The sequence below is a fragment of the Scyliorhinus torazame genome, chromosome 3 (assembly GCF_047496885.1).
Source record: "Scyliorhinus torazame isolate Kashiwa2021f chromosome 3, sScyTor2.1, whole genome shotgun sequence".
Classification (NCBI taxonomy): domain Eukaryota; kingdom Metazoa; phylum Chordata; class Chondrichthyes; order Carcharhiniformes; family Scyliorhinidae; genus Scyliorhinus; species Scyliorhinus torazame.
The window spans coordinates 348,640,036-348,660,600 of NC_092709.1; the positions used below are offsets into that span (position 1 = coordinate 348,640,036).

Genomic DNA, 20,565 nt, shown 5'->3' on the forward strand with positions numbered 1-20,565 from the left:
AGGGGAGAGATCACTTTGTTAGGACTGTACTGCCTGCCCCTAATTAGTCATCGGGAAATTGAGGAGCAAATATGTAAGGAGATTACAGATAGCCGCAAGAAACATAGGGTGGTAATGGTTGGGACTTTAACTTTCCCAACATTGACTGGGACAGCCATCAGGGGCTTAGATGGGGAGAAATTTGTTGAGTGTATTCAGGAAGAATTCCTCATTCAATATGTGAATGGCCCGACTAGAGAGGGGGCAAAACTTGACCTCCTCTTGGGGAATAAGGAAGGGCATGTGACGGAAGTGTTAGTGAGGGATCACTTTGGGCCCAGTGACCATAATTCCATTAGTTTTAAGATAGCTGTGGAGAATGATAGGTCTGGCCCAAGAGTTAAAATTCTAAATTGGGGCAAGGCCAATTTTGATGGTTTTCGACAGGAACTTTCAAACGTTGATTGGGGGAGTCTGTTCAAAGATTAACCAGGGTTCACGGTTCCTGTTCGAGTGAAGGTCAAGGCTGGTAGAAGTCGGGGACTCTGGATGACTGGGGATATTGAGGCCTTGGTCAAAAGGAAGAAGGATATGACATGCATCGGCGGTTGGGATCAAGTGACTCCTTTGAAGAGTATAGAGGTTGTCGGAGTAGAGTTAAGTGAGAAATCAGGAGGGCAAAAGGGGACACGAGATTGCTTTAGCAGATGAGGCAAAGGAGAATCAAAAGAGCTTCTCCAAATACATAAAGGGCAAAAGAGTAACGAGGGAGTGAGTAGGGCCTCTTGAGGATCTGCAAGGTCACCTATGTGTGGATCCACAAAAGGTGGGTGAGATCCTAAATTAATATTTTTCATCGGTAGTTACTGTTAAGAAAGGCATGGATGTTTGAGAACTTGGGGAAATAAATGGTGATGTCTTGAGGATTGTACATATCACAGAGAAGGAGGTGCTGGAAGTCTTAAAGCACATCAATGTAGATAAATCCCCGAGACCTGATGAAATATATCCCAAGACATTGCGGGAGGCTAGTGAGGAAATTGTGGTCCCTAGCAGAGATATTTGAATTGTTGACAGCCATGGGTGAGATGCCTAAAGATTGGAGGGTAGCAAACGCTGTGCCCTAGTTTAAGAAAAGCTGCAGGGAAAAGTCTGGGAACTACAGACCGGTGAGCCTAATGCCTGTGGTGTGTAAGTTGTTAGAAGGTATTCTGAGAGACAGGAACTACAGGCATTTAGAGAAGCAACGACTGATTAGGGACAGTCAGCAGGGCTTTGTGAGTGGAAAATCATGTCTCACCAATTTGATTGAGTTTTTGAATGGGTAACCAAGAAGATATATGAGGGCAGTACAGTCGACGTTGTCTACATGGACTTTAGCAAGGCCTTTGACAAGGTACCACATGGTAGGTTGTTGCGTAAGGTTAAATCTCACAGGATCCAGGGTGAGGTAGCCAATTGGATACAAAATTGGCTTGACAACAAAAGAGGGTTGTTTTTCAAACTGAAGGCCTGTGACCAGCGCTGTGCCTCAGGGATCTGTGCTGGGTCCACTGTTATTTGTTATTTATATTAATGATTTGGATGAGAATTTAGGAGGTATGCTTAGTAAGTTTGCAGATGACACCTAGATTGGTGGCATAGTGGACAGTGAAGAAGATTATCTAGAATTGCAACGGGATCTTGACCAATTGGGCCAGTGGGCCGATGAATGGCAGATGGAGTTTAATTTAGGTAAATGTGAGGTGACGCAATTTGGTAGATCGAATCGGGGTAGGACCTACTCAGTTAATGGTAGGGAGTTGGGGAGAGTTATAGAACAAAAATATCTAGGGGTACAGGTTCATAGCTCCTTGAAAGTGGAGTCACAGGTGGACAGGGTGGTGAAGAAGGCATTCAGCATGCTTAGTTTCATTGGTCAGAACATTGAATACAGGAGTTGGGACATCTTGTTGATGTTGTACAAGACATTAGTAAGGCCTCACTTGGAATACTGTGTACAGTTCTGGTCACCCTATTATAGAAAGGATATTGTTAAACTAGAAAGAGTGCAGAAGAGATTTACGAGGATGCTACCAGGACTTGATAGTTTGAGTATAAAGGAGAGGCTGGATAGACTGGGACTTTTTTCCCTGGAGCGTAGGAGGCTTTCGGGTGATCTTATAGACGTCTATAAAATAATGAGGGGCATAGATAACGTCAACATCTTTTCCTAAAGGTAAGGGAGTCTAAAACTAGAGGGCATAGGTTTAAGGTGAGTGGGAAGAGACACAAAAGAGACCAGAGGGGCAATTTTTTCACACAGAGGGTGGTGAGTGTCTGGAACGAGCTGCCAAAGGCAGTAGTAGAGGCAGGGTGGGTATAGAGGGAAATGGGCCGAATGCGGGCAATTAGGATTAGCTTGGTAGTATAAATTGGGCGGCATGGACAGGCTGGGCCAAGAATTAGGTTTCATTGACATATTGCAGCAATGGCGGTCTGACCACCCCGAGGGCGACACCCTGAGTGCACAGACTTGCCACCAAGTCGTTCCCTGCTACTCCTGCAGCCCGCCTCCCAGCAAGCCCAAAATGCTTTGCGAGTTATCTTACTTTCCTGTTCCCTCTCAACAGCCAAGGCGCCCAGGCCCCGCTCATAAATACTTGCACCCATTCACTCCCACCTGAAGGGTGGAGCATCTGGTGTCCAACCCATTAATCGTAGTCAAATTCATGCAAATGACGGATCTGCATGGCACCGCTGGCACGGGGCAACAACGTCGCTGCCTTGGCACCGCTGGCATGGGGCAACAATGTCGCTGCTGCCTTGGCATCGCTGGCACGGGGCAACAACATCGCTGCCGCCTGGCACCGCTGGCATGGGGCAACAATTTCGCTGCTGCCATGGCATCGCTGGCACGGGGCAACAACATCGCTGCCGCCTGGCACCGCTGGCATGGCAGAGCAACAATGTCGCTGCTGCCTGGCACCGCTGGCATGGCAGAGCAACAACCTCGCTGCCACCTGGCACCGCTGGCATGGAGCAACAACCTTGCTGCCGCCGCCAGCGGGGAACCGGAGCATCGTGTCCGATTCAGCGCCGGCACAAATCCCGATTTAAAAAAATAAAAATAAATTTTTACTCCACGACATTCTCCGCCCGATCACAATTCTCGCACCATGGATCGGGCAGCGGAGAATCCAGCCCATTAATACATTCTCCCTTTTCTCTCCAAAGTCCTGGAAAGTGTTGTTGCCTTCCAAATCTGTACCCATCTTTCCCACAACTCCGTGTTTGAATCCCTCTGGTTAGGCTTATGTGCCATCATAGTACTGAAAACACTTATAGCAAAGTCACAAATGACATCCTGTGTGACGGTGACAAAGGTAAACCATTCCTTCTCATCTTCTTCAACCTGTCTGTATCCTTTGACATGATTGACTACACCATCATCCTCCAACCCTCCCCACCATTATCCTGCTGGATGGGACTGCTCACACCTACTTCAATTCTTGTTTGTGCAATGGAGCCAGAGCGTCACTTACACTGTCTTCCATTCAATTCTCACTCCAGCACCATTACCTCTGGTGTCCTCCAATGATATATCTTTAGTCCCCTCCCATTTGCTTCTCAGCAGTGCCATCATCTGAAAGGGTGTTGTTTTTGCATCTGTACCTGCAACACCCAGCTCTACCGCGAAACCATCTCTCACAACTCCTCTACCATTGCTAAATGATCAGACTGCATTCAGTCGTGAATGAGCTGAAATTTCCTTCATTTAAATGTTAGGAAAACTGAAGCCATTGTTTTCGATCCCTGCTCCAAACTTCATTCCTTAGCAATGCCCTCCATATCTCTCCCTGGCTACAGTGTGAGACTATACCAGTCTGTTCGCAGTGTTACATTTGATCCTGACTTTGAGTTTCCAACCACACATTTGTGGCGTCACTAATACTGCGTATATCCACCTCTATTTAACATCGGCAACTTTGCTGAAGCCCTCATTTTTGTCTTGCCTCCAAATGACTATTGCTACCCATTCCTGGCTGGCCTCCCACATGCTACCCTCCGTAAACTTGAGATTAAACTTGAACTCCTCTGTCCGTGTCTTGCCTTGTCCACAGTCCAGTTCATTTATTGTCCCAGTGCTCACTGACTTATATTGGCTCCAGTCAAGCAACAGTCCTGATTTTAAAATTCCCATCCTTGATTTTCAAATCCTTCCATGGCCTTGCCCCTTTTTACCTCTGTAATCACCAGCTCCACAAACCTCCAATATATAAATAGTCATTTGGTAAAACAGGACTGGAGTATTGCTGAACAAAGGGATATGCTATGCAGTTTTTTGCCTTGTACTCATCAGAATAACTACACAAGATAAACCAACAGTAAAGGTGAACAACGATTTATACTGCTTGAGAAGAGTGTGCTGAATGGTAGGCAAGTGGACTCTGATTGGTGGAGATGTTCCCATGGAGAATGCAGCAGAGAACTGTTAACTACCAAGCTTCTATTCCAAATTCAAGCCAGGCAGCTCGGCTCTGGTCAAGGTACTGCCCTGGGGATCAAACCAGGGAATGGTAGCACCCAAGCTCTTGTTTAATTGAAAAAGGCGCAAGGCGTGGACATACTCCCCTTCAATCTGCAAAAGACACGATCTTGTGTGTGAATATATGTGGCTTCTAAAATGCGTAAGTAAGCCACGCTGCAATTGTTATTCCCTTTCCTGTTAGTTTATCTTGCGTAGCTGTCCTGATGAGTGCAAGATGAAAAGCTTTGATAGCATGTCTCTTTTTTCACCTCTTAAGATATCTGTGTTCTTCTAATTCTGGCACCTTGGACGTCTTGATATTAATCATTCCTTCAACTGCATAGGCCCGATGCCTGGGATTCCCTCCCCACATTCCTCTCTGCCTTCTTACCCTCCTTGAAGACACTGCTTTAAAACTATCTCTTTGACCAAACATTTGGTGTACTGGCCGAATACACCCTGATGTGGCTGGCTGTCGTATTTCATTTTATAATGCCCCTGGGCAGCGCTTTGCGACGTTTCATTATGTTAAAGGTGCTGGATAATATAAGTTGTTGCAGTTTAGAGTCAGATGCTGAATTTTCACTTTCTTTAAAATAATTGTTTTCTCTCTCTTCTTCCCATCCTCAACAGCCAACGCCAGTATCTAAGTTCATCTTGGGTTACATTGGAGCAGTCACCAGCGCAGTCTCAATAGCAGTGAGTACTCTTGCCATCTCTGTACATCCATGTGTGACCTGTTCAGGCTTTTGCAGACATGGGGCACGGCAGTTCCACACCAACCACTTTAATCTGGCTGCAGGTCACACAGTGTGACTGAAGCAAACACGGATGTTGAAACAAAACGGGGGGTGGCGGGGGGGGGGGGGGGGGGTGGGGGGGGGGTTGTTGGGATCGAACAAATAAGGATCAGGGTCAGTAACCACAGGAATTTATAACAAGTGGCTAAACAATTTTTCTTGATGCAGTGTGTTTTATGACCAAAACCAACACAGGCACAATCAGCTGAATGATTCCTTTCTGTACTGTGTGACGCTGTGACGAGGCTTTCCAACCAGGAAGGTTCGGTTTAGTACTATAATATTAATCCTGAACCGGGGATGCGTTTTCCCTCCTTTCACCAACTTTAGCAAAAACATAGATTTGAGTTAAAGTGTTGTTGCGTGCTGTTTACCCCACCTGCACAGGCCGAACGCTTCTCACTGAAGTGACTTTGCCTGCAGATAAAAACTCATCATACCATGGAACGCTCGATTCTCCCATCAGTCGGGTGATTTTGATCAGGTTCACACAGATTCACATAGTTAATGATCTTTAAAAGCGCATGGCTCAGCCAGGTGGCACACACTGCGGGAGAGTTTCTGTGAACTATGTTTATATAGCAAGGGTAGGAAAACTCTGTGGAATGGTGTATTTGCAGCACAGGCGGAATGATGGAGAAAACTTCAGGGGAACACTGACTAAAGTCAACTTGATAAAATCGAGGCACAAAACATTGGCGTTGAAGATGAACCAGATGTTGTTGGGAATGAGGGTTTACTTTTACTGACAATCTGACTGGAATTGTACAGCTGAGTTCAGAATCCAAGCATTCTCATAAAATCATAGAATTTACAGTGCAGAAGGAGGCCATTCAGCCCATCGAGTCTGTACCGGCCCTTGGAAAGAGCACCCTATCTAAGTCCACACCTTCACCGTAACCCAGTAATCCCATCCAACCTTTTTGGACACTAAAGGCAATTTAGCGTGGCCAATCCACCTAACCTGCACGTCTTTGGACTGTGGGAGGAAACCGGAGCACCCGGAGGAAACCCACGCACACACGGGGAGGATGTGCAGACTCCACACAGACAGTGACCCAAGCCGGGAATCGAACCTGGGACCCTGGAGCTGTGAAGCAACCACTGTGCTAATGTGCCCCCCATTCTGAGCATTGTCATTGGAGGCCACTGAGCTCCTCAACCTGCTCATCCATTCAGTTAGGTCACTGCTGATCTGTACCTCAACTCTACGCATTCTTTGATCCATGGACCTTCATAACTTTTATAAGGCCATGAAAGAGTCCACACCAAGTAGTTCAAAGAAACTTAATTTATTTAAAGTAACTATTATGAGCATCAAACGGTAGATCCCAACTGGGTCTGCCTTGCCGGTGCCTAACTGGCCGGCTTTATATACCCCACAACTATACATTGTTCCCACCCAATAGGGTACTTGTGGGTTATAACAATAACCTAAGATAATAAGAATCTATCAATCTAATTCTTGAAAATGTCAATTGACTGCCAGTATTCCCAGCATTCTCGGGTATTCCAATTCTCCACTATCCTTTGAGAATCCCAAGGCAGAAGAAGTTCAATTTGGAGAAGAGTGAGGTGATGCATTTGGTAGGAAGAACATGGGGAGACAATATAAAATAAGGGGTACAATTCTTCAAGGTGTGTAGGAGAAGAGGGACCTGGGCGTATAAGTGCATAGATCAATGAAGGTGGCATAACAGATGGAGAGAGCACTTGCCTGGATGCATGAACCATGACGCCATCCAGAACAACGAGGCCTGCTTGATCGGCATCCCATCAACCATCATAAGGATTCCCTTCCTCCACCATCAATGCACAGTGTGTATCATGTGTGACGGACACGTGGTCATCTCTCAACAGTGGCTGAGGAACAGGACCATAGCTGTAACTTTTTTAAGTTTTTATGGCGGTGCGGAAAGATCGATTTGTTCCAGGAGTAATAATCTAAGAAATAGGGCTTGGTTATTTTATAAACAAACTTTATTAAAAAAAAGAAAACAAAACAATATTTAAACGTTTAAAATTCAAACCCAGCAATAACAGATTACATGTAGTTTCCTAACCTTAACACACCAGTTCCCATTAAACAGCAGTTTAAATAAACATGCAGATCTCATTCCACTTACACAGAGAGGCAAAGGCAATATTTGCATTTATGAAGCAATTTTTTTTCTGTTAGGGAAATTTGTTCTGAACCCTTTTCCAAAGCTTGCCTCGGTGACAACTTTCGTGACCTCTCTCAATCAATTCCTTGTATCTGTTCAAAACAGGATCCTTTCTTTCTCTCTCTCTTTCTCTCTCTAAGGTTCGCCACCCCTCAAACGAAGGTTCCCTGCTGGGGTTTCCAGGCTTGAACCCATCATCATTATATTGGCTGTTTGATTGTCCACTCGTGTTTATACAAAAGAGCAGACTCCTGCTAGTCTTATGCAACTAACCTCCCATTGATGGAAAAGAAGCCCTCAGATTGTGTAATGGGCTAATAACTGGTCAGACAAGGAGTGTCTCAAAGAACGATGAATCGGGAGGCATCCTGTGTATTCCCACTAACGGGTTTAAGTCTAACTGGGATGTAGGCAGCATAGTGGTGCATTGGTTAGCACTGCTGCCTCACGGCGCTGAGGTCCCTGGTTCGATCCCGGCCCAGGGTCACTGTCCATGTGGAGTTTGCACATTCTCCCTGTGTCTGCGTGGGTCTCACCCTCATGACGCAAAAAATGTGCAGGGTAGGTGGATTTGGCCATACTAAATTGTCCCTTAATTGGAAAAATTGGATACTCTGAATTTAAAAAAATGTCTGACTGGGACAATGTAACTCGGCCAGGTTATGGATGTTCCCTCTGACTCCGTGCTATCAATAATTTTTTTCATCAGTTTGTTTAACCCCTAAATTGTCTGTGTTACGACACCCTTGGCAAGTGTGTGGTCAATTCCAGTCCCACAGATCCCGGAGTCCCAACACAAGTGAATTAACCAATAAGCAGCTTTAGCTGGTCCCATCATTTGTAATTCACCTGCCACCTCAGCAAGTTTGTCTTTGTAAGCCCCAATAGTTGAACCAGAGTTAAGTCATCCATCTGGAGAAAATGCTGGGCAGGTACCATGGCCATCCTGTTATATTACTACAAACCTGGGGCGAGATTCTCCGACCCCCCCACCGGGATCGGGATCGAAGGGAGAAAAGTCGGCGGGGCGTCAATCGCGGCGCACGCCTCGGAGAATGGCACGGGTGGGCGCGAGGCAATGGATTTCGGGGCTGCCGATATTCTCCCGGCCGGATGGGCCGAAGTCCCGCCGATGGGACCACGGGTCACGTCGGCGTAAATCAAAACACCTTTAAATCGGCGTCAACCAGTGCTCAAGGTTGACGCCGACCAGCGTGGAGGCGGGTGACGGCCTGGGGGGTTGGCCGCTGGAGAGGTGATGGCGTGGCCGCAGTCTGTATGTGTGGGGGAGAGGTGTGTGTAGGGTTGTGTGTGCGGCAGGGGGGGTTAGAGTGGGGTGGGCTCCGGGGGAGTGCCAGGAGGGGGATGAGTGCCGTGGATGGGAGGATGAGTGCCAGGGAGGGGGCCGGGGACGGGGGTCTGTGGGAGGGGGGGGGGTCCGTGCCGGGGAGGGGGACGGGGAGGTGCGTGCCGGGGAGGGGGACGGGGAGGTGCGTGCCGGGGAGGGGGGGGGTCCGTGCCGGGGAGGGGGGTTGCGAGGGCTAGTGAGTTGGTCCACATGGCCAGGTGCCAGCCTCCAACAGTCGGACCCATGTGGTCCATGCCACCTGGCTGGGGGGAGGAGGGGGTATGGGCAATGATGACATGTCGTCGTTCTCTCCTCCCCCCCCCCCCCCCCCACCCTCCCCCCCCACCCCTAGCCACAGGCCGTCATGTTTTCCGGCCAGCCAGCGATGTTGGCCGCCGTGACGGCAGCCGCTAATGTCCATGTTGCCCTGGATGAGGAGGAGGAGGAGGAGCGTGCCAGAGAGGCGGCGTAGACTGCCGCAGAGGGGCAGACGGCAGCCGCCCAGGCTGGAGGGACACCCGTCCGACAGGACGAGGAGGGGGAGGAGGACGCCGCGGCCCCACGGCAACGGAGGCACCCGAGGGCGCCCCGTGTGTACCGGCCCCGGCATTCATACCAGGACCTCACGGACCGGGAATGCAGGAGGAGACTCCGGATGAGCCGGGAAACCGTGGCACACATCTGCCACCTGCTGGCACACCTGTCACCGCGTGGCACTGGCAGGGGGACACCCTCTCCCCGTGTTCGTCAAGGTTACGGTGGCCCTGAATTTTTATGCAACGGGGTCATTCCAGGCACCGAGTGGGGACCTATCCAGCATATCGCAGACACCGGTGCATCCGGGCAGTGACAGACGCCCTATATGCCATTGCGCACCGCTACATCCGCTTCCCTGTGGACCGGGCCAGCCAAGATGCCCGGGCCGTGGGCATCTCTGCCGTGGCCGGCTTCCCCATGGTCCAAGGCGCGATTGATGGGATGCACGTCGCCGTGCGGCCACCTGCAGATAACAGGGCCGTGTTCACCAATAGGAAGGGGACCTATTCGATGAACATACAGGTGGTCTGCATACATGATGATCCTGCACGTCTGCGCCCGTCACCCAGGCAGTGTACACGACTCATACGTGTTGTCCCGGTCATACATCCCTGGCATGGACGAGGGACGCCATCCCCGGCTGAGGGGCTGGTTGCTGAGCGACAGGGGCTACCCATTGCGATCGTGGCTGATGACGCCTATATGGAGGCCACGCAATGAGGTGGAGAACCGCTACAATCATGCCCATGTAGCGACAAGGGGAGTGCTAGAGAGGTGCTTTGGCGTGCTGAAGATGCGTTTCAGGTGCCTGGACCTCTCTGGGGGCGCCCTCCAGTATCGGTCAGATAGGGTCGGCCGCATCATTGTGGTGTGCTGCGTCCTGCACAATATAGCCCAGCAGAGGGGCGATGTGCCGCAGGCAGAGGAGGGTGGAGTGGAGGAGCAGCAGGAAGAGGCGCAGTCCTCCCCAGATGAGGGGGATGGGGGCAATGGTCAGGGCAGATGGGCTAGACATGGGCGGGTGGCTGTCCACCGTTACCGGCTGGGCCAGCGGGCACTGGACAGGCTGATAGACGCCCGCTTCACTGACTAGATGGGCGTGGGAATCGGGTAGTATGGCCACAGACCGCACACCATGGCAACACCCGACCACCCACACCCCCCACCCATCCACCCACCCAGCACCCTCACCCCCCTCCCCAACCCCACCCACCCCACCCGCATGAACACCAGCCCCCCATTGCCGATCCACCTGCGGCACAACGGCCGGGCTCGCACAGTTGCCGGTGGACGCGTGTCTATTGCAGGCCCTGGAGGATGATGACAACCCGCCCTGCGATGAGCTCCTGGCTCCACATCGTTGGACGATGTCTGACCCATGGCCACAGTACCACCATCCACCCGGACCATCCCTGCATGCGGCTGTGATACTGCAGCGCACGGTCCCATCCTCTGCCCGGGGGATGTTGATGGCGGCCCAGGGGGAAGGGGGCAGACTCACCTGGGGCTGAGGTAAGACCACCCCTCACACACACACTTGCGCTCAACGTACATGACACCCCCGCACGCTTTGGACAGAGCACAAAGGCAGCTTCTGTAGGTGTAACATTGACTTTAATAACGAACGGAGTTCATGCACGTGCCCTTGCCCCTAAAACTCATCTGTGCCCTGCACCCGTGCCAACTTACTCAGTGTCTAATTGTTTGGCCTTACGGGCCCTTTGACGACGCCTAGGTGGTTCCCCAGACGGTACAGCAGAACTGGAGGTGGACTCCTGCGATTCCTGCCCTCTGACATGGGATCCCTTTGGCGGCCGTTTCCTGGGGCGTCCTGGCCTAGATGGGCCAGGCTGCGGCCCGGGCGATTGGGATGGCGAGCTGACAGCCTGTCCTGCCCGTTGCCCACCCGATGCACCTGGGACGGCAGGGGGGGAGCCCGAGGTGTTGAGGTGTTCCGGGACCTCCCCTACAATGGGACCCTGAACGGGCCCCAGCACCTCCTCCTCCCTCGGGGTTCCCGATGGCCCCCAGGCCTCTACATGGGTGGGGGATGCGAACGGAATGGCCATCCGACGCCCCCCCGACATGTGGCGCTGCCAGTCCTGGAGGCCCGTGCTGGTATCGACAGGGGTCTGAAGTTTTGCAGCCATGGAGCTCAGGGGGTTGTCGAACCCTGTCTGCGACAGTGCGACGCCGGCTCGCACATGGCCACTGGCGCCGATGCCCTCAGCGATGGCCTGCTGAGACTGGGCCATGGCCTGCAGAGATTGGGCCATGGCCTGCAGAGACTGGGCCATGGCCTGCAGAGACTGGGCTATGGACTGTTGAGACTGGGCCATGGCCTCCTGAGACTGGGCTATGGACTGCTGAGACTGGGCCATGGCCTTCAGAGACTGTGCCACGGAGTTGAGCCCCTCTGCCATCTGCCGCTGGCGCTGGCTCATGGCCTCCTGTGAGAGGGCAGCCATGCCCTGGGCCACAGACGCCGCCTACACGGAAAGCCCCAGGCCTCGCAAACCGTTCCCCATGTCTGACACCGTCGCACCCATTGCCTCCACCGCGGACGCCACCCGTGCGGTCGCGGTGCCGGCCTTGGTGGCATGCATGACCGGCACCACTGCCAGCTCCTGGACACGGGTGGACTCCTCCACCTGCGACTGCAGCCGCCGCAAGCTGGCCGTCACCCTCTTCGCTCGTCCCAGGTTCGGTGGTTGCATCGGACTTATGGGTGGGTGTGGTAACTCCAGGAACCCAGGATCCATCTGGGCGGCAGATGTTCGCTTGGGCTGGGCTGCCCTCCGACCGCCCGGCCCCTCTGCTGTTCCTACCTCCACCTGCTGTACCGGGACAGCTGTGTTGTGCATACCAGACGCCTCATCACTAAAGTGCCCAACCGAGGTGAGCGTCTCTGCGATGGTGGAGGGTGTTGGAGACAGCAGTGGCGTTGTGTCGTGCGCATCGTCCGACTCTGAGTCCATGGAACTTTGGGGTGGCAGTTCGTCTCCACCCATCCAATCTGTGTCACTGTCCTGTATTTCAGTTTCCTGGGTCGGGGTGTCCTGGGTAGGGGTGTCCTGGGTTGTGGTTTCGTGGCTCGGCTGTGACGGGGGCCTGTGGCTGCCCCTCTCGTCGCTCGGTGGCACACGCCTGCGTCGCCGCACCCGCATGAGACGGGGGCGCCATCTCCCTGTTGCTCCAGGTCTCTCCGTCTCCCGTGGTCTCTGAGCGGCATCGTGCGGGCGTCGCATGCCAGAGGGTCCGGGTCTCTCCGTCTCCCGTGGTCTCCGAGGGGCATCGTGCGGGCGTCGCATGCCAGCGGGTCCGGGTCTCTCCGTCTCCCGTGGTCTCCGAGGGGCATCATGAGGGCGGTCTGCATCTGCGGGGATGGGTGCCTCGACGTTTGGTCCTGCGATACACAATGAAGCATGCATGGTTAGACATCAGGCAGTGATCAGGTGATATGGGGGAGGGGGGATATGGGGGAGGGGGGATATGGGGACGGGCTGTTGGTGGCTCACTTGCTGGTGGGCCCACGACCTCTGCATCAGCAACCTCCCGGTCCTCAGGTCCGCCAGCCAGTTCCAGGGCCCTTTCCTCATGTTCGGTCAGTGGCCTCTCATCAGCTGGGCCTCCTCCAGTCCTCACATGCTCCCTGGTGTTGTGTGCGCGCTTCTCCTGTTGGGGGGGGGGGGGGGTGGCAGAGGTAAAAGGCAACAGTGTTAGGCAGGTATATGAATGCACGCCATCGGTTGCGCGTGTATTGCAGAGGTTAAGGTTAGGGCTGGATTCACTTGGGGATATGGGGGAGGGGGGATATGGGGGAGGGGGGATATGGGGGAGGGGGGATATGGGGGAGGGGGATATGGGGAAGGGGGGAATATGGGGAAGGGGGGAATATGGGGGAGGGGGGAATATGGGGGAGGGGGGAATATGGGGAAGGGGGGAATATGGGGAAGGGGGGAATATGGGGGAGGGGGGAATATGGGGGAGGGGGGAATATGGGGGAGGGGGGATATGGAGAGGGGGATATGGGGGGTATGGATATCGGGCGGGGGGGTGGGGCTCACCCTGGCTGCCCTGACGAGGTTGTTCACCTTGTGGCACTGGGTGCCTGTTGGTGGTGTCAGGGCCACAGCGCTGACGGCCTCTGCCACCTCCCTCCACAGATGCCGGCTGTGGCGTGGGGCGACTCTGCGGCCGTGTCTGGGATACAGGGCCTCCCTCCTCTGCTCCACTGCGTCCAGGAGCGCCTCAGTGTCGTGGGACTGGAACCTCGGGGCTGAGCGGCGGGCGGCCATCCGGTTGGGTCTTCTGGTCGGGTGGGGGGAGCAGCGCGTCTAATGAGCCGTCACTCCGCACGGCGTGAACCACGTGAGCCAGCGCGGATAGCGTCACGTCGCTGCTAGCTCATTCCGGGCCGGAGACTTAGCGATGTTTGGGGCGGGGCGATGCAGGTGGGATTTGCGCCGTTTTGGGCGCCAGTCGGCGGACATCGCATCTATATCGGAGAATCCTGCCCCTGGTGTCTCTTTGTAATTTACAGTTTACCCCAGATTCACCTTCCAATGTTTCTAATCCCAGACAAGCCCCCAATTTATGCTACGACACCCTGGGTGAGTGTGCAGTCAATTACAGCCCCACAGACCTCCAGAGTCCCAAAATAAGTGACCTAATCAATAATTTGTGTATTTTCTGGAGGTCCTTGACACTTGACTGCTCCAATAAGTTGCAGGCACCAGATTTGTAAGTAAAACATTAAAAAACGTTATTTATTACAAGGAAAAAGATGAAATATAATGGTAAGAAAGGAACAATGATCTGTTAATCTAACTAACCCGTTAGACACACACAAGACAAACACACAGTGGGCGTAGGGAAGGATGGAAAATAACAGGGATTAAAGGGCGTGAGATGGTTCTTTGCTGCTGAGGTAGCGGTCTTTGTAGCCAGGGGTCTTCCACGGACGTGACATGTTGCAATCATCAGTTGGTTTGGATCTTCTAATGTTTGGGTTCAATTAGAACCGGCTATAGAGGACTCTCTCTGAGGAGTCATTTCCACTTGACTAACCTCAGTCTCACACTGATGGTTCCCCTTGGTCTCTGCAATTCTAGCTTGCGTTCACCAGATGGACTATCAGCCTCACTGGGTTAAAACTACAGGCCTCAGCATGAGGGTTTTAACGTGGGCTTTTATACAGCCCCTCCTTATTCTGAACCCTCAGGAGGAATCCAGCAGAGGAGAGAGAATTCAGAGATCTGGTCTCCCAGTTGCTGAAGCAGAACAGAAAGGACTATTTGCCCACAGGAAGATGGAAGTATTTTTGTTACAAGTCCCCAGCTGAGAGAGATCTGCTTTAGCTTCCAGTGGAACTTCCCTCAGGCTGGCTAGAATCATTTTAAATCGCTAGCCAGAGAGGGGACAGCGAGAACTAAGACCTGTTGTGTGCTGCTTCCCAGGATTCCACAGAACTGAGTCAACATGGAGACTGCCTTCTGTTCCAGAATTTTCTGAAAAGCTCCACCAATGCCAATCAGGAACAGAATTTCAGAGACACCAATTGGCTGCTTTCCAAACCCATCAAAATGACATCACGGGCTATGCCACAGAGCATCAGGGAGGTCCTGGGCCAGTACATTAGACCAGGGATGGTCGGCCCAAGACCATAAGAAACTACAGAGAGTCGTGAACACAGCCCAGTCCATCACGTGAACCCGCCTACCATCCATTGACTCCATCTACACCTCCTGCTGCGTTGGGAAAGCGGGCAGCATAATCTTTTAAAAATATATATATTTATTAAAGTTTTTTAACACAATTTTTCTCCCTTACAAACAATAACACCCCCCCCCCCCCCCATAACAAAAAAAACGAGAAATCGCGCAGAGCAAGATATATACATGGCAAAATGATATATTTACACAGCTTTGTACACTGGCCCTCACCCGTACGTGCCAGTTTCCCCAACCCTTCATGTTATCTCTTGCTCATCCACCCTCCCAGGCAGTCCCCCCTTCCCCCCCCCCCCTCCCCCAAGGTTGCTGCTGCTGCTGACCGACCTTCCTCTAACGCTCCGCGAGATAGTCTAGGAACGGTTGCCACCGCCTGTAGAACCCCTGCACAGACCCTCTCAAGGCGAACTTAATCCTCTCCAACTTTATGAACCCAGCCATATCATTTATCCAGGCCTCCAGGCTGGGGGGCTTCGCCTCCTTCCACATTAGCAAGATCCTTCGCCGGGCTACTCGGGACGCAAAGGCCAGAATGCCGGCCTCTTTCGCCTCCTGCACTCCCGGTTCGTCCACTACTCCAAATATTGCTAGCCCCCAGCTTGGCTTGACCCGGACTTTCACCACCTGAGATATTGCTCCCGCCACTCCTCTCCAGAACCCCTCCAGTGCCGGGCATGACCAAAACATATGGACATGGTTCGCCGGGCTCCCTGAGCACCTTCCACATCTGTCCTCTACCCCAAAGAACCTACTCAACCTCGCCCCCGTCAAGTGCGCTCTGTGGACCACCTTAAATTGTATCAGGCTGAGCCTGGCACACGAGGAGGAGGAATTAACCCTACCTAGGGCATCAGCCCACAGACCTTCCTCGATCTCCTCCCCCAGCTCCTCCTCCCATTTACCCTTCAACTCTTCTACCAGCGCTTCCCCCTCTTTCAACTCCTGGTGTATTTCCGACACCTTGCCCTCCCCGACCCATGCACCCGAGATCACCCTATCTCGAACTTCTTGTGCCGGGAGCAACGGGAATTCCCTCACCTGTCGCCTCACAAAAGCCCTCACCTGCATATATCTAAAGGCATTTCCCAGGGGTAACTCAAACTTCTCCTCCAGTGCCCCTAGGCTTGCAAACGTCCCGTCGATGAACAGGTCCCCCATTCTTCCAATCCCCGCCCGATGCCAGCTCTGGAACCCCCCGTCCATCTTCCCCGGGACAAACCGGTGGTTACCCCTGATCGGGGACCACACCGATGCTCCCATTGCACCGGGCTCGTGGTATACTTTGTCGGCGAGAGCGGCAGCGGTGCCGTCACCAACGCCCCCAGGCTCGTTTCTTTACAGGACGCCATCTCCATCCTCTTCCATGCCGCCCCCTCTCCCTCCATAACCCACTTGCGGATCATCGCCACATTTGCTGCCCAGTAGTAGCTCCCCAGGTTTGGCAGCACCAACCCTCCTCGGTCCCTACTGCGTTCCAGGAACCCTCTCCTTACTCTCGGGGTCTTATTCGCTGGGCAGCATAACCAAAGACTCCTCCCACCCGGCTTACTCACTCTTCCAACTTCTTCCATCGGGCAGGAGATACAAAAGTCTGAGAACGCGGACAAACAGGTTCAAAATCAGCTTCTTCCCCGCTGTTACCAGACTCCTAAACGACCCTCTTATGGACTGAACTGATCTCTCCACACATCTTCTCTACTGAGTAGTACGATTCATCCGATGCCTGTGTCTGTGTATTTACATTGTGTATTTTATGTTTATCCTGTTATGCATTTTCTTCCCATGTACAGAATGATCTGTCTGACCTGCACGCAGAACAATACTTTTCACTGTACCTCGGTACATGTGACAATAAACAAATCCTATCCAATCCATCATGAACACCAAAAACCCTTCATTTAGAATTCACCCTGTAACTCCCTGGATTTTAAAGTTAGCCGCTGAAGAACTGGCTCCAATATTGACCAGTCTCAGATTTCAAGAGTCAATCAACTCTGGCTAGTGACCAGACTAGTGGAGACAAGCTAACATCTGTGGCATTTTCAAAAAAGGGGATTGAATCAGCCATACAGACAGATACAGACAGGTATCTCTCAACCACATCATTTGCAAATTGCTTGAATATAACTGTTCATTCTTATGTCATGGATTTCACAATATGAGCCTAGTTTTCAGGCTTTTACAGCTTTAACAGACTGTCGATGACCTAGCTTCAAGTCTTCAAAGAGGTTAATCTACTCGTATTTACATAATAATAACCTTTATTGTCACAAGTAGGCTTACATTAACATTGCAATGAAGTTACTGTGAAAAGCCCCTAGTCACCACACTCCGGCGCCTGTTCGGTTACGCAGAGGGAGAATTCAGAATGTCCAATTCACCTAACAGCACGTCTTTCAGGACTTGGGGGAGGAAACCGGAGCACCCGGAGGAAACCCACGCAGACACTGGGAGAACGTGCACACTCCGCACAGACAATGACCCAAGCCTGGAATGAAACCTGGGACCCTGGCGCTGTGAAGCAACAGTGCCAACCATTGTGCTACTGTGCTGCCCAATTGTCTATGTATTTACATGGTGTACCTTGTGTTGTCCTATTACGCATTTTCTTTTCATGGACTAAATGATCCATTTGAGCTGCAAGCAGAAAAATACTTTTCACTGTACCTCGGTACACGTGACAATAAACAAATCCAATCCAATGCTAGATTTCTCAAAAGCCTTGACAAGCTCTGTCCACTACTATGGAATCTGCGGGACTTTATTAAATTGGATCCGGAACTTACCTACCAAGAGATGATGAAGACTGGTGTGTGATGAGGAGTCATGCTAGAGAGGTCCTCCAGAGAGTGCCCAGGGAGCTGTATAAGAATCTTTATTCTTAACTACAGAAATTATCTTCCTGACAAGTTAAAAATCAAGGTATGACTATTTGCAGATGACTGTGTGGCTGACGCTTTGACAAAAACTCAACATCTTATCAATTCACTGCAAAATGGTCTTGTGGAATTGCAAAAATAGCAGGATCAACTGAAGATGGCATTCAGTGCCAAAAAATGCCATGGGCATCACTAATCAAAAGGACCTACCAACAGATAGTTTAAAGTTCTGTAATCAAATTCTCCAACAAGTATCTACACAATTGGGAATTCATCTGAAAAACAATCTTAAATGCAGATTCCGCAATCTGCAGATGACATCCAAAACAGACAGGTTTCTTGGATTTCTGATGAGGAGTCTTGGGTATTGCAACAAAATTATCCGGGTTATAGATTACCAAATACTTGTTCATCCAATCCTGTGGTGAGCAAGTTGTGCGTGGATCCTCATATGGCAAGAGACAGAAATACGCCTGAAGCAATCCAAATTCCCGAATGAGTATGGGAAGTTCGACCTCTGGCAAGTCCCCCCGCCCCCCCCAACCAATAAATTCTGGTGGAGAGGAAACCCGAGACACTACACGTGTAGTGTCTCCCACCCGCCCTCCTCCTCTAATCTAATAATAAGACCCATTGGTGTAAGGTAAGTGCCATATTATATTATTATTATATTATTAGCATTGTGCAGGTCAAGGTTCGGAGGTGGAGGAGCAGTCTCTGTCAGCGAGAGAACCTGAGAACATCTCAGACACTCAGAAGGTAAGAAGATAAGTAAGTGATTTTTACTTATTTTTACTTTTAGACCTTTTTTCAAATTGTGTGTGTCGGGGGGAAACTGAAGTGACATCACAGAAAAGCTGTGGCCAGAGTGGCTGGTTGGGATTCTAACCTAAATTTTAAAAAAAATTTGTGTATTTGGGAACTAATTAAACATCATAACTTAATTATAATTTAGAGGATATCTAAGCCAGAGATCGGAGAGTATTATAGTTAGCTATCGCATTTCTATTAGAAATCTAGTGCTAGGAAACAGATAGTTGACAGTAACTTTGCAATTTAAAAAAAAAAGTATTTATAAAAAAAAAAGGCAAATTTTAATTTTAATTAATTGACGCAATGTCAGTTAGAGGGGTGCTGTGCTCTGACTGTGAGATGTGGCAGGTCCGGGAGGCTTCCAGCGTCCCGGATGGCTTCATCTGCAGAAAGTGCACCCAACTGCAGCTCCTCACAGACCGCATGGTTCGGTTGGAGCAGCAATTGGATGCACTTAGGAGCATGCAGGTGGCGGAAAGCGTCATAGATCGCAGTTATGTAAATGTGGTCACACCCAAGGTGCAGGCAGAGAAATGGGTGACCACCAGAAAGGGCAGGCAGTCAGTGCAGGAATCCCCTGTGGTTGTCCCCCTCTCGAACAGATATACCCCTTTGGATACTGTCGGGGGGGATAGCCTATCAGGGGAAAACAGCAGCAGCCAGAGCAGTGGCACCACGGCTGGCTCTGATGTTCAGAAGGGAGGGTCAAAGCGCAGAAGAGTAATAGTAATAGGGGACTCTATAGTCAGGGGCACAGATAGGCGCTTCTGTGGACGTGAAAGAGACTCCAGGATGGTATGTTGCCTCCCTGGTGCCAGGGTCCAGGATGTCTCCGAACGGGTAGAGGGAATCCTGAAGGGGGAGGGCAAACAGGCAGAGGTCGTTGTACATATTGGTACTAACGACATAGGCAGGAAGGGGCATGAGGTCCTGCAGCAGGAGTTCAGGGAGCTAGGCAGAAAGTTAAAAGACAGGACCTCGAGGGTTGTAATCTCGGGATTACTCCCTGTGCCACGTGCCAGTGAGGCTAGAAATAGGAAGATAGAGCAGACAAACACGTGGCTAAACAGCTGGTGTAGGAGGGAGGGTTTCCGTTATCTGGACCACTGGGAGCTCTTCCGGGGCAGGTGTGACCTGTATAAGATGGACGGGTTGCATCTAAACCGGAGAGGCATAAATATCCTGGCCGTGAGGTTTGCTAGTGTCACACGGGAGGGTTTAAACTAGTATGGCAGGGGGGTGGGCACGGGAGCAATAGGTCAGAAGGCGAGAGCATTGAGGGAGAACTAGGGAATAGGGACAGTGTGGCTCTGAGGCAGAGCAGACGGGGAGAAGTTGCTGAACACAGCGGGTCTGGTGGCCTGAAGTGCATATGTTTTAATGCAAGGAGCATTACGGGTAAGGCAGATGAACTTAGAGCTTGGATTAGTACTTGGAACTATGATGTTGTTGCCATTACAGAGACCTGGTTGAGGGAAGGGCAGGATTGGCAGCTAAACGTTCCAGGATTTAGATGTTTCAGGCGGGATAGAGGGGGATGTAAAAGGGAGGCGGAGTTGCGCTACTTGTTCGGGAGAATATCACAGCTATACTGCGAGAGGACACCTCAGAGGGCAGTGAGGCTATATGGGTAGAGATCAGGAATAAGAAGGGTGCAGTCACAATGTTGGGGGTATACTACAGGCCTCCCAACAGCCAGCGGGAGATAGAGGAGCAGATAGGTAGACAGATTTTGGAAAAGAGTAAAAACAACAGGGTTGTGGTGATGGCAGACTTCAACTTCCCCAATATTGACTGGGACT

At 51.4% G+C, this 20,565-nt stretch overlaps 1 protein-coding gene across 2 annotated transcripts in view; it reads left to right on the forward strand.

Annotated features, from left to right (window-relative positions):
* sfxn5b (sideroflexin 5b) overlaps nucleotides 1-20,565 on the forward strand; it is a 444,371-nt gene that overhangs the window by 147,624 nt on the left and 276,182 nt on the right. For both annotated transcript variants that reach the window (XM_072497745.1, XM_072497746.1), the window contains exon 9: nucleotides 5,123-5,188. In XM_072497745.1, coding sequence (XP_072353846.1) covers nucleotides 5,123-5,188 — 66 coding nt within the window. The remainder of the gene's footprint in view (nucleotides 1-5,122; nucleotides 5,189-20,565) is intronic.